General features: G+C 37.1%; 1 protein-coding gene across 1 annotated transcript; it reads right to left on the bottom strand.

Moving 5' to 3' along the window:
- Positions 1 to 8,914: 8,914 nt before the first annotated feature.
- Positions 8,915 to 12,745, bottom strand: LOC135155626 (polycystin-1-like protein 3). Its single transcript, XM_064105223.1, has 4 exons — positions 12,709 to 12,745; positions 11,960 to 12,334; positions 10,161 to 11,540; positions 8,915 to 9,465 (listed from the first exon to the last, which is right to left on the bottom strand). The coding sequence occupies exons 2-4, from the start codon at positions 12,318 to 12,320 to the stop codon at positions 9,221 to 9,223; spliced, it is 1,986 nt and encodes a 661-aa protein (XP_063961293.1). The 5' UTR covers positions 12,321 to 12,334; positions 12,709 to 12,745; the 3' UTR covers positions 8,915 to 9,220.
- Positions 12,746 to 13,532: the final 787 nt, after the last annotated feature.

The following is a 13,532-nucleotide window of genomic DNA, read 5'->3' as shown; positions in this document are numbered from 1 at the left end:
TTTGATTGTCGTGAATGTGGCATAATAGATTCACATGTTTGACCATGATGGTTCCGATCCACAACCAAGAATTTATTTAGAGGTGTTTCAATTTCACGATAGAACCTATTTAGAAGTGTTTCAATTTCACTTTCATTTATTAATGAAAACAGAATACAAATTGTTATATTAGGACAAAGAAAAAAAACTATCTTTATATATTTCGTTTACGAACTACAAAGACACCCCCTTTTCAGAGTAAAACATAAAAAACCGCCCCTTTTCACAGATAGAAATTTCAAATAATCATTCAAAAATCTACGAAACACATTCGGATATGATTTGTATACAGCACTGTACATGAATGCCTAAAATTTAGAGGTGTTTCAATTTCACGATAGAACCTATTTAGAAGTGTTTCAATTTCACTTTCATTTATTAATAAAAACAGAATACAAATTGTTATATTAGGACAAAGAAAAATAACTATCTTTATAAATTTCGTTTACGAACTACAAAGACACCCCCTTTTCAGAGTAAAACATAAAAAACCGCCCCTTTTCACAGATAGAAATTTCAAATAATCATTCAAAAATCTACGAAACACATTCGGATATGATTTGTATACAGCACTGTACATGAATGCCTAAATTTTAGAGGTGTTTCAATTTCACGATAGAACCTATTTAGAAGTGTTTCAATTTCACTTTCATTTATTAATGAAAACAGAATACAAATTGTTATATTAGGACAAAGAAAAAAAAACTATCTTTATAAATTTCGTTTACGAACTACAAAGACACCCCCTTTTCAGAGTAAAACATAAAAAACCGCCCCTTTTCACAGATAGAAATTTCAAATAATCATTCAAAAATCTACGAAACACATTCGGATATGATTTGTATACAGCACTGTACATGAATGCCTAAAATTTAGAGGTGTTTCAATTTCACGATAGAACCTATTTAGAAGTGTTTCAATTTCACTTTCATTTATTAATAAAAACAGAATACAAATTGTTATATTAGGACAAAGAAAAAAAAAACATCTTTATAAATTTCGTTTACGAACTACAAAGACACCCCCTTTTCAGAGTAAAACATAAAAAACCGCCCCTTTTCACAGATAGAAATTTCAAACAATCATTCAAAAATCTACGAAACACATTCGGATATGATTTGTATACAGCACTGTACATGAATGCCTAAAATTTAGAGGTGTTTCAATTTCACGATAGAACCTATTTAGAAGTGTTTCAATTTCACTTTCATTTATTAATGAAAACAGAATACAAATTGTTATATTAGGACAAAGAAAAAAAAAACTATCTTTATAGATTTCGTTTACGAACTACAAAAACACCCCCTTTTCAGAATAAAACATAAAAACCGCCCCTTTTCACAGATAGAAATTTCAAATAATCATTCAAAAATCTACGAAACACATTCGGATAGGATTTGTATACAGCACTGTACATGAAGTGGAATTAAGCTTTTACGGGGGTGCATACTTACAAAGACCCTTTAAGGTATATAAGGGAGAGTTGGACATATTATAGTAGAAATCAGGGGCCCGGAGATAGTGAGCTACTTGTCCACTAACCGTTTCACGAAGCCCTCTTTGCCAAAACAGGGTACAACAACCTGAATATATATTTATGACACCTCCGTTACCCCTCAGAACCTGTCATAACTTCTTTCTGAAAGGTCAAGTCCACCCCAGAAAAATGTTGATTTGAATAAATAGAGAAAACTCAAGAATGCATTATGATGAAAATTTCATCAAAATCTCGCTTATTTTTCTTAAAACAGTGATATGCACAACTCAGTGACATGCAAATGAGACAGTCGATGATGTCCCTCATTCACTATTTCTTTTGTTTTTTATTGTTTGAATTATACGATATTTCATTTTTTACAGATTTCACAATAAGGACAAAACTTGATTGAACCATATAGTATTAAACAATGCTAATTGCACATATTTAGGGAGGAATAAATCGTTGTTTCACACGACAATAGGGAAAAAATGGAATATTTCATATTTCACATAATAAAATACAAAAGAAATAGTGAGTGAGTGATGTCATCAGACTCCTCATTTGCATACCGACAAGGATGTGAATATAACTGGTTTGTGAAATTAAGCGAAACTTGAACATGTCATAACTTTCTTATTTTACATCCGAATTTGATGAAATTTTCAGTGTTATGCTTGTTGGATTTTTCTCTTTATATTCAAATCAACTTTTTGTTGGGGTGGACTTGTCCTTTAATGGCGTAGTGGCATCACTTGGGTAGACTGTGACATGCAAAAGTGCCTCGAAATTAAAAAAAATATACGTAATCAATCAATAGAAGTTGAAATTACATTGCAAAACAAGTGGGATAGATCATTCAATAATAGTTGTAATGGACAGAAATTATAAAAGCTGTTGGTAAAACGCCACAAAACCATTCATTTTGAAATAGTAAAATAATTGAATTTATAAAGATTCTACCACATCAGGCCATCCATAACTAGACTCGTATTCGCTGTTTTCAGACCCTTTCAATATATTAATAAATGCTGTCTCTTATTTATGCATAGAATTTTTAAATTCGTATGTTTCGGTATCTAAAGATGTAAACAATTTATATTACATTATATTTTGATAATATCTGGAATCATAAAAGCGTATAATTATCAACGTTTCACAAGGTAAACCTTTATATTTCCGTAGACTACCCCGGGGGTATTCATCTCAACGTCCACAGGCACATGTGATTTTTAGTCATGACATGAATTTATAATTTCATTTTCTAAGGAATTGAATGTTCCAGTCTTCATGGTAAAGTTTAATTTTGCCTCTGCTATCATTTTGATTAACTGTATTTCCCAATCCATCACAATAATTGCAGTTTTATCGTAATTTTGCTTTTTGAAAATGATGCTATTGTGTGACTATGTCTGCTCTCTCTACTGATAGAATCGATATCAAATTGATTGATTGATTGATTCTTTATTTCCATGCAAAAAATTGATCATACAACATAAAATATATTGACAATTTTTCACGGTAAAATAACAGTAAACAATCATTGCATGGGAGGGGACAGTCATAAGCACAGAAGTTTGAAAAAGGACGCCCCTCAAATGATTCTAGTTAGGAAGCCTTTCATGAAATGGCTAGATTGGAACTAACTCCGTGGTTGGTGGATAAAGATATGACTTACTTGTCCAGGTGTTGAGAAACGGGCCCTTGTCTCCACGCCCACCAATAGTGTGCGATTCAAAACAACGAAAAACAAACAAAACAAAACAACGGTCCGACTATAGGGAGATCGTTATGTCGGTGTGTCTGTTGCTTGATATATGAACATGCACTCTAAAAACACTGAGTAAAATTTTATCCAATATTGGGTAGAAAGGGACATGCAGTTTGCTGGGTATTTTTTTGACCCCATATTGGGCTATTTCAATGCAAAATTGCCTAAAATTGAAATCTTTTTACCCAACCAACATGTATGTTCCCATTTTATCCAATATTGGGTAAACCTTTTTTAAGAGTGTTGAGATACTTTACCTCCATGATGATTATGATTAGGCAATGTGTATTATTCATATAGGCACCTGCACCACTTTCCTAGCAACCATAATACACAATGTTTTATCGGAAATATGGAATCGAGCATAATATCACTCCCCATTATCAACACGACAAAAGGTGTCCTATACCAACATAGGAAAATAGGAGCAGAATTAGGGCAGAATACAAGAAGATGAACCTCTGAAATAAAAACCCTAAGGAGATTTGATGTCTTTCCTTAAGGAAGCAGACTGCAGATGTCTGTGACAAAAATAACTTAGTTCTTGGTTATATTTTTATTGACGAGGCTATACAGACCTTGAATTATCATCATAACAGCACTTTACATTTTTAAATCTTGTCGCAGCGAGGAAAGGACGGGCGGCTCATATTATATATAATTTAAAATATGTAAAATTTTTGAGATAAAAATAATTATATTCGCTCATGTCGTTGTGGATAATTTCGCTGATAGATAAAGATATAACTATTTCGATGCCCGAGTTTCCGAAAATTAAAGTTTTAAATATCCATGATTATATTATTCTTTAATAAATGACTTCAGGGTAAAATGCGAAGTATTGCCTGTACTTTTGTCACCCCAAAACGCTCAAATTGCTCCTGCAGGCTTATATTGTCTTCCGCTAACCCAATATAAAACATATGTGAGGAAATGCGAATCATCATCTCATCGTAATATATTATCGTAATTAAAACGTCAATATTTTATCAATTGTAAAAAATGGGTTGCTCTATACGCTTCATTTGTTACTCCATCATGATTATCAACATTATCATGGCAGAACCCGAGATATCCTTAGTAATGATTGGCCTGATCGATTACATCGTTCCTTATATCCAACATTTCACTATCTAATTTATTGTAAGAATGGTACGCATGTGATAGAGGATATAATTTAATTTTAAACATCACGAATGTGATGACAAAAAAAGTATATATCATTGCATTTGCTAGATCATTTTATACTCATCTTGTTATTCAATTTAACATGATACTTTTCGCAGGAAGTATTGGCGTTTACAATAATAACGGCAAATTTTTTTGTAAATCTCCTTTGGTAATAATGTATAGAGAGAGATATACAAAATGGAGAGAGGAGAGAATAGCATAGGTAAGAGAAAGCAAATATAGTTTGCTTCTAAACTTCATTAAAAATACTGGCAAATACATTTCAGATTTTTTTTAAACCTAAAACCACACTAAAAAGCCTACATATGCCAATCTTCCTTCCGATAGATGATATTCTGGCGTGTGAATTCCATCCAATATTTGTCAGAAATCGATTGATCATCGGATCGACTTTCATTAAGTGACTCCTGGCGAACACAGCCCGCACATCCATTTCCTCTCATTTCATTTTCAACATCGATGAATTTCCACAAACATTAAAGCACGTATGAACTGTAACCACATTAATTGGATCTAATTCAATTCAGGGGTTTAAATGAAACCGATAATTGATAAAAGGGCATTTTGAAATGCTCACGATGGAAACAGGAGTGGGACCATGTGGGATTAGGATGAGAATACAGTCATGTCAAGCGAAAAACAAAACAAAGATTGTCATCATGTTTTTATATAATATAAAAAAAAATTAATTGGAGGCGCTTTCCAATTCTACTGTGCAGTGCTATAAAGAAGTTCAAATACATAAAAATAGCAATTCCATGTGCTAAGCATTTGCTTCAATTCTTTTGCGTGATAATAAGCAAGAGTTTGTTCACTAAAGCCATTTCTAGCAGGCAAAAAGCAAGTGTTTGTTGTTTGCTTCGGTGGTCAAATATCTGTCTTGCTTGAAATCATTAGCATTTGGATGTGTTATCCAACTTCATCATCATCATCATTATCATCATCATCATCATCATCATCATCATCATCGTCATCATCATCATCATCATTTAGATAAGTTCATAAAAACGCTTTAAATGATTTACGATACATTCTGTTTAGGGATGAATACATCATTTTATACCATTTCCATGCAACATCATCATAAATAAATATATAAAAAATCATACAAAAACAATGACTGAGAAAATAAGCAGGTCTCCTGCATTTTGCGCTAATTTTCCAGAGATTCCATTCCTTTGAGGGCCTTTTCACACGTAAATCTTGAATCATCATTGTAATTCGTCTTTAGACACGCTCACTAGAATTCCCGAGCGAAGGCGATATGTGTCCTTGGTGACTTGTCAATCAAAGCACTGCATCGCAAATACAAACTACGATGAGTGCATGACAATTGTATTATCTACGGATTCCGTAGATAGCACCCCTTTAAAGCACTTCCGAAGTGCTTGAAAGGTCACGTAAGCTCCGCCCCAAAAAGATGTTTTGAAGGTCAAGCCTTTCACACTCAAAATTCGCCTCTGGAGTAGAATTTTAATTCGTGATTGTGATTAGTATGGAAGCTTAAAAGTGCCACCGAGATGTTGAGATAATTATCTTGGGAAGTCGACATCATGATAGCAAAAGATCAGATGACGATATCCCGGATCTCATCATGTCAACATATTTTAGAAGAGATGATGAGATGACAAGATCCCAGATCTCATCATGTCAACATCTTTTAGAAGAGATGATGAGATGACAAGATCCTGTATTTCGTCATGTCGACATCTTTCAGAAGAGATGATCAGTTGACAAGATCCCGGATCTCATCATGTCAACATCCTTTTGAAGAGAAGATCAGATGTCAAGATCCCGGATCTCATCATGTCGACATCTTTTAGAAGAGATGATCAGATGACAAGATCTCGGATCTCATCATGTCGACATCTTGTAGAAGAGATGATCAGTTGACAAGATCCTACACCATTCATTGCAAACATAACGCGGCGCAAAATTATGGAACGCCAGGCTGGACACAATTCGTCACCAACAGTACATGGTACGTCCGCCAATTGATGTGTCCAGATAGCGGAACATAGTGTGATTATATTATGGGGGCTACTAAAACATGTAAAAATATATAAAACATAGTAGCCTAAAAGAGTGACCGTTTCAGACCCAAAACTATCCCCAAAATTGCTGATAAACCCGACATTATCTGTTTTCAGGACAACCGTGAATTTCAGAGGAAGAGTGAAGAGTCACGGCCGAAAATTGCTGATTTTTTTTTTTTTGCTTGCCAGAGAATTCTGACATGCAATAGACATTGTCATGCTTTCAGCACCCCAGGAAAAAAATCGGTCCCACATCCCTGCTGTGCACGTGTCATCTAACAGACCAATCAAAATACACCAAAATAATTTTGTTTTCACAGTGTTTTGTGTTGAATTTGATATATTTGCATTGCTTTGAATAACTGGGATTATACCTTTTCATTTTTTTTTGTAAAAAAATACAAGGCTTTAAAAATCGGAGAGGGACACTAGTTGCTTAGATTTGCAACAATAACAATTTACACTGATCTTTGGATAAAATTATACAAGTCAATCACATTAAACTCCTTTTTAGAGTCTGATTGAAATGACTTCCAGAGAATGCTGGAAAATGAAAGAATAAAAAAATATTTAAAGTGATTAGGCTACACGAAAACATCAACAAATCCCAGATGTTGGTTGCGTTTCCTGTTTCTTCTTCTTCTTCTTCTTCTTCATCTTCTTAATTCTTCTTCTCCTCTTCCTTCCTCTTGTTGTTGTTGTTCTTCTTCTTCCTCTCTTTCATCCAGGCGTGGTTCTAGACTAAAAGGTTTTTTTTGTGGGGGGGGGGGGTCTTCTAGATAAATGCGTGACGTTGGTCATTTGAATACAAGGAAAATTGGCCCATCACGTCCCGGTGATAAATTAGTTTCAGTTTTTATGCGAGGGGCGTAGCGACCGTGCGAAATAAAACCACATCAACATGTATAACACCCTGGACCAGTGATTTAGTTCCATGATAAGGGGGACAAGACTGGCAATGAGGAGGTCTGTGTTGTTACCCTCTCCAGGCGTTCAACTTCTTCATACGCGAGAAGGGTAGCGAACGAGCGATTGCTTGACTAAATAACACTCAAGATAAACTATCCGTCAAGGGCCGGTATGAAATTGAATATTGAAAACATTTTCCCCCGATTAGGGTCCCGGTTTTAGGGTATCAAAACTACTGATCCTGTAGGGTGATTTAAAGTGATTTTTCCCATTTAGGGTAACAAAACTACCGCTCCTGATATCCCGTTTAGGGTGCTTTTCAAAAATAATTTTCGCCCATGCTGTAGCCCTACAGGTCTCAATGGGACATGTCCTCGGGCACTTTACTAGTAGGTCAGAGAGCATGATAGCGACCGAGCCGTGAGAGAAACTACTGAAGAATGGCAAAAATTCACAGCACTTTTGGCCAAAATAGGAAAACAAATCAGGGTTTAATCTTCTACTTTACATTGGTAGGCCTAGTTTGATTTTCGGGGACGGGGGAGGGGAGAGCTACTTTGAAAAAAAAAAATTTTCTCACTCCTTATTGCTGACACTCGGTTATATCATGGACCTAGTAGGTCCATGGTTATATCCAACAGGGTGTGTCCACAGTAGTTTACTGTATTGTACGTACAGGGAAATTATTGGCTGACTATAGTCGCACATCAATAGAGCATTAATGTATTTTAAGCTTAGATATTATTTTGCGAGGGAATGTGTAACAACCGAGCGAGAAAATGTTCGAATTTGAATTGTAAAAGTTTTCAAGAGCACTTACGACTTACAGAGGATTTGTGGTCCTTTTTTATTGGGGGGGGGGGGCTTTATTCTTCATAGCCCACCCGTAGAACCGCACTTGCTTCCTCTTGTTCTTTTTCTTCTTCTCCTCCTTTTTCTTTTACTCGTTCAACAAAATCACACTTTGTTCCGCTATCTGGACACATCAATTGGCGGATGTACCATGTACTGTTGGTGACGAATTGTGTCCAGCCTGGCGTTCCATAATTTAGCGCCGCGTTATGTTCGCAATGAATGGTTTAGGATATTGTCAACTGATCATCTCTTCTAAAAGATGTCGACATGATGAGATCCGAGATCTTGTCATCTGATCATCTCTTCAAAAGGATGTTGACATGATGAGATCCGGGATCTTGTCAACTGATCATCTCTTCTGAAAGATGTCGACATGACGAGATCCGGGATCTTGTCAACTGATCATCTCTTCTAAAATATGTTGACATGATGAGATCCGGGATCTTGTCATCTCATCATCTCTTCTAAAAGATGTTGACACGATGAGATCCGGGATCTTGTCATCTCATCATCTCTTCTAAAAGATGTTGACATGATGAGCTCCAGGATCTTGTCATCTCATCATCTCTTCTAAAAGATGTTGACATGATGAGATCCGGGATCTCGTCATCTGATCTTTTGCTATCATGATGTCGACTTCCCAAGATAATTATCTCAACATCTCGGTGGCACTTTTAAGCTTCCATAGATTAGCGTTCGTGATTATAATCATGTTCTAGTTTGGTTTCACACATGTTAAACATTCGTCATTAGCCTTATTTTTCACTGGAATTATCACTGAAATTACGAAAAAAAATTCACGGTGTGAAAGGGCGATAAGTCTAGGTCTTAGAGTTACTTGTAGTATTTCAAATGTAGTTAAATACTGCCATTCCTTTGTTTGGTAGTGACAAGGTAAGTATTCATGTTTTACTGTTACAATGTCTAAAATGGGAATGGATATCAAAAGACAGCATATATCACAGAGCCACTTTCGCCAATAAAAGTGTTCGAATTATCAGCAATGTTGTATCCCAGAATGCACTTTGATGACGACGGTGTGTAGGAAAAATAAGAACAGCTCTCCGATGAGATGCAGAAACTCGCACACCTCAAAGTGGAATGAGTTGAGATGGGTAAAGAATTTGTTGCTTCCAGCAGCACAGCGTCTGTTGCAAACAAACGAAATTTGCGGCTGACTGACCTTCCTGCGTAATACAGAATAAAATGGTGTAAAAAAAATTACTGAACATGAGTTTAAGATAAAGAGATCATCAGGTAATAATCACTCGCCGTACCGGGGGCACAGTGCCGCCTGATAGAAGATCGATGGCCTTTTGTTTTTGCTTGTCAGAAAGGTTTTGACAGGAAGGTACTTCCGGAAATGCTGGTGACCTTTGATCTCATTATTTAATACATCTAAAGGTGATGCCATTCTTTAAATACAGTCGAATATCAGGAGAAAGGTAGAATTGCACATCTCAGACGTTTCCTTTTGATATCCTCCCTTCTTCGTTCTTTCTTTTTCTTTCCTCTTTTCCCCTTTTGTGTCACTACTTGTAAACTACGAGGAGCGGTCGCTCCGTGCCCTTAAATGGTTGAAGGAAGTATAGTTAGGGGATGAGAGTGTGTGAGGGTGAGAGAATGTGGATACGGGGTTAGTCTTTCCTGTTTATTAAGATTATTTCTAATTAGGGTCACCTCTCGCATCGTTTCTATTATTATTATGAATTAAGTAATTATTTTTGCCGTCAATTTATTTTCTTATATATAAAATCTTGTTACCACTAATTTTGAATCCAACTCCATAACATGACTTCTGTTTTGGAACTTTGAACATGAAAACAATGTTTTAATTATTTCCTTATTGTGAAAATAGTACTGTTAAGATAGCAATACTTACTGGTTGCACGTGTAGTGAATACTTTTTCCGAGGGAGTCGAGTGTGACGTGGAGCTTAGAATGGCCGATGAGGTATTTTCTACCTGCGGGTTTGTGCTTGAAATGGCCGAGGTCTGCTCTTCCTTTGGGATTGTGCTTGGAATGGCCGAGGTCTGCTCTTCCGGTGGGATTGTGTTTGGAACGGCCGGGGTCTGCTCTACCTGTGGGATTGTGCTTGGAACGGTCGAAGTCTGATCTTCCTGAGGAATAATACTTGGAATGGCCGAGGTCTGCTCTTCCGGTGGGATTGTGTTTGGAATGGCCGAGGTCTGCTCTCCATGTGGGATTGTGCTTGGAATGGCCGACGTCTGCGCTTCCTGTATGATTGTGCTTGGCATGGCCGAGGTCTGATCTATCTGTGGGATTGTGCTTAGAATGGCCGAGGTCTGCGCTTCCTGTATGATTGTGCTTGGCATGGCCGAGGTCTGCTCTTCCTGAGGAATAATGCTTGGAATGGTCGAGGTCTGCTCTTCCGGTGGGATTGTGTTTGGAACGGCCGAGGTCTGCTCTACCTGTGGGATTGTGCTTGGAATGGCCGAAGTCTGATCTTCCTGAGGAATAATACTTGGGATGGCCGAGGTCTGCTCTTCCGGTGGGATTGTGTTTGGAATGGGCGAGGTCTGCTCTTCCTGTGGGATTGTGCTTGGAATGGCCGAGGTCTGCACTTTCTGTGGGATTGTGCTTGGAATGGCCGAGGTCTGCACTTCCTGTATGATTGTGCTTGGCATGGTCGAGGTCTGCTCTTCCTGTGGGATTGTGCTTAGAATGGCCGAGGTCTGTACTCTCTGTGAGACTGTGCTTGGAATGGCCGAGGTCTGCTCTTCCTGTGAGATTGTGCTTGGAATGGCCGCGATCTGCCCTTCCTGTGAGCTTGTTCTTGGAGTGGTTGTGGTCTGCACTTCCTGTGGGATTGTCGGTATACCAGAAAGCCCATTCACTGTCACCGTACTGGTATCACGATTGCTTTCTGTAGAAGCTAAGGTTACCTGATTTGGGGAGTTCAAAACTGTAGCTTCTGATTCCATCTCAGTAGCACTTAAAACTTTTGTTGTACTACGTACTTTCTCTTTGGTTGTCATAGAAGTTAGAGTTGTATGAGATCTTCCCGGTGTCCGATGTAAGTCCTTTGTAGATGACAGAACCACCAGAGGAGTGTCAGTCACATTTTTTAGGATTAGGCCTACGACCATATCCACCGTACTTGATGTCTTTTCCTCTGTAGTACTTGCAGTCATCGTGGTAGATGTAGGTAATGGCAGGACTGACATACCAGAAACGGACGATGTTGTCTTTGAAGCAAAATGAGTCACAGGTGATTGGGTTGTCATTTCGCTATCACAACCTGTAATGTAAGATAGTGGTGAATCATGAGAATATTGAAGACGTATCATCTTGACACCTTTATATTTTAAATCTTGATCTTTAGTTAATATGTAACAACAGTGCTAAGTATGGTTTGTTCCTACAGCGCTACATGTATAGCGGGGACCAGGACGTAATACAGGGTTCAGTAACAGAGGTTTGCTACCAACTGCAAATACGAAAGAACCACTCTGATTGGATCCTGGTAAGTGTTTTGAACAAAGTGCGCACCCAACATTGACTTTGATTGGCCATTCGCATTTAGCTATTTATTGCAAACCTTTACGCTACGGAGCCCGAAATACCACCTACATTGAAGTTACTGTTGAAATATATGACCACCATTGCATGAGGCACAACTTTTCACTCTTCTCAAAACAAAAGTAGATATCAACTAACCTTGTTCTTTCTCACATATATATCCAATCCTGGTGTCATTGCATTCACGGTCTGCCCATATGTAGTCTTTCCGTCTCCTAAGCCGAAAGCACTCGCCACCTCTAGTGATAAGACCGAAATTAGAGTAGGTAATCACTGTGCCATCCATCCATACCCACTCTCCTCCTGTCGTCTTTTCGATTCCAATCCAGAAGTCACTTGAAGGACGAACGATGTTACCAGTAGATACCAGAAAGTCCTGTTCCTGTTTCGTTTCAATATACACTAGATGGAAGCCGACCACCTCGCAGTTTGTTTTGGCGGTCCATATATCTGTTCCAGTTGTGTTAAATTGGTAGCAGGAGTTGTTGAATTTGTACATAGACTCGCCACAAGCTGTGAAGGAGTAACAAGGGAATATCTATACCGTGTAGAGACATTTGCTCGAATTAAAGGAAAAAAATACTATTTTCCAAAATTGAAAGATCATAATTTCAAAACCCTTTATTTATGGTTCGTTAATTTCATCGTCATTTTGATTGATACCAATTGGACAGTCACTGATCAGTCACCTTCCTTATAACAGGAATCAGATTCGAACCAAAGTCTAAGCCTTGGTTCGAATCTGGTTCATATTACAAGGAAAATACTCGACTCAAATCATCATGATGCACATTATAGTCCTTACGCACAATAATAATAGAAACGATGCGAGAGGTGACCCTAATTAGAATGATAGCTTTATCTATACAATAATGAAAATAACTCACCATAACAATCGTCTTGTCCAAACACTCCTCTCGCCTGCAGCAAGACAGTAATAACGGCATGTGCGAGTAACATCTAAATTTGGAAAAAATAAATACCAATCTGTTAAAGTAGTAAAGTATATAAATATTACACATGTCCAATGCTTAATCAAAAGTAAATCAACCTTGAGTCATAACAAGATATAAAAACACAAACCGAAACAACACGTTATATTAACTTTGAGGAACATAAATGATAACTATCTCCATTTTTCTACTTGTTCTTCTACTTAGAGTTTTTTTTCGATCCAACGATTGAAAATGCAAACAAAATTCAACTTAACATCACATCAATCAGAAATGAAATATCAGTAAATTTGCTATCAATTAAGGTTGGGAGATAAAGAAACGCGGACTGATGTAATTTGGAAATAAATAAACCGGGCGAGAAGTTGTGTTGAAACAGTAGATGAAATATTTACTTTTAAATTCATTCACATTCGGATTGTTTTCAGGAGAGGAGCCAAGGGGGGGGGGGGGCAGGGACGATTTTCATGTAGTTAAAAAAATGAAAATTGGCAAAAAAAGAGAGAAGTAAACGAGGAAAAGAGAAGAAAGGATAAGTATCGGTCGTGTAACACTATCCCGTCTGTAAATTAATTCTGAAAAATATATAACGTCTATAACAGTTTGTTGTGTTAAAGTTGGGATGTTTCCCATTTTCCTTAACATATAATATACCCTGAAAGTATTAAAACAATGACAAAACATACATTTAATTCTGAAAAAAAAAAAAAAGGTAAGACATATTTCGTCATCAATAATATATTCAGTTGAAGTATTGT

Source organism: Lytechinus pictus, chromosome 1 (assembly GCF_037042905.1).
Source record: "Lytechinus pictus isolate F3 Inbred chromosome 1, Lp3.0, whole genome shotgun sequence".
In the NCBI taxonomy this organism is placed as follows: domain Eukaryota; kingdom Metazoa; phylum Echinodermata; class Echinoidea; order Temnopleuroida; family Toxopneustidae; genus Lytechinus; species Lytechinus pictus.
This window is presented reverse-complemented; position numbering and strand designations above follow the sequence as displayed.

Coding starts and splice junctions, on each gene's coding strand:
- LOC135155626 (XM_064105223.1), bottom strand. CDS start 12,320: ATGTACAAATTCAACAACTCCTGCTACCAATTTAACACAACTGGAACA. Junction 11,541..11,959: donor TATATGTGAGAAAGAACAAG/GTTAGTTGATAT, acceptor CTTACATTACAG/GTTGTGATAGCGAAATGACA. Junction 9,466..10,160: donor ATTCACTACACGTGCAACCA/GTAAGTATTGCT, acceptor TGTATTACGCAG/GAAGGTCAGTCAGCCGCAAA.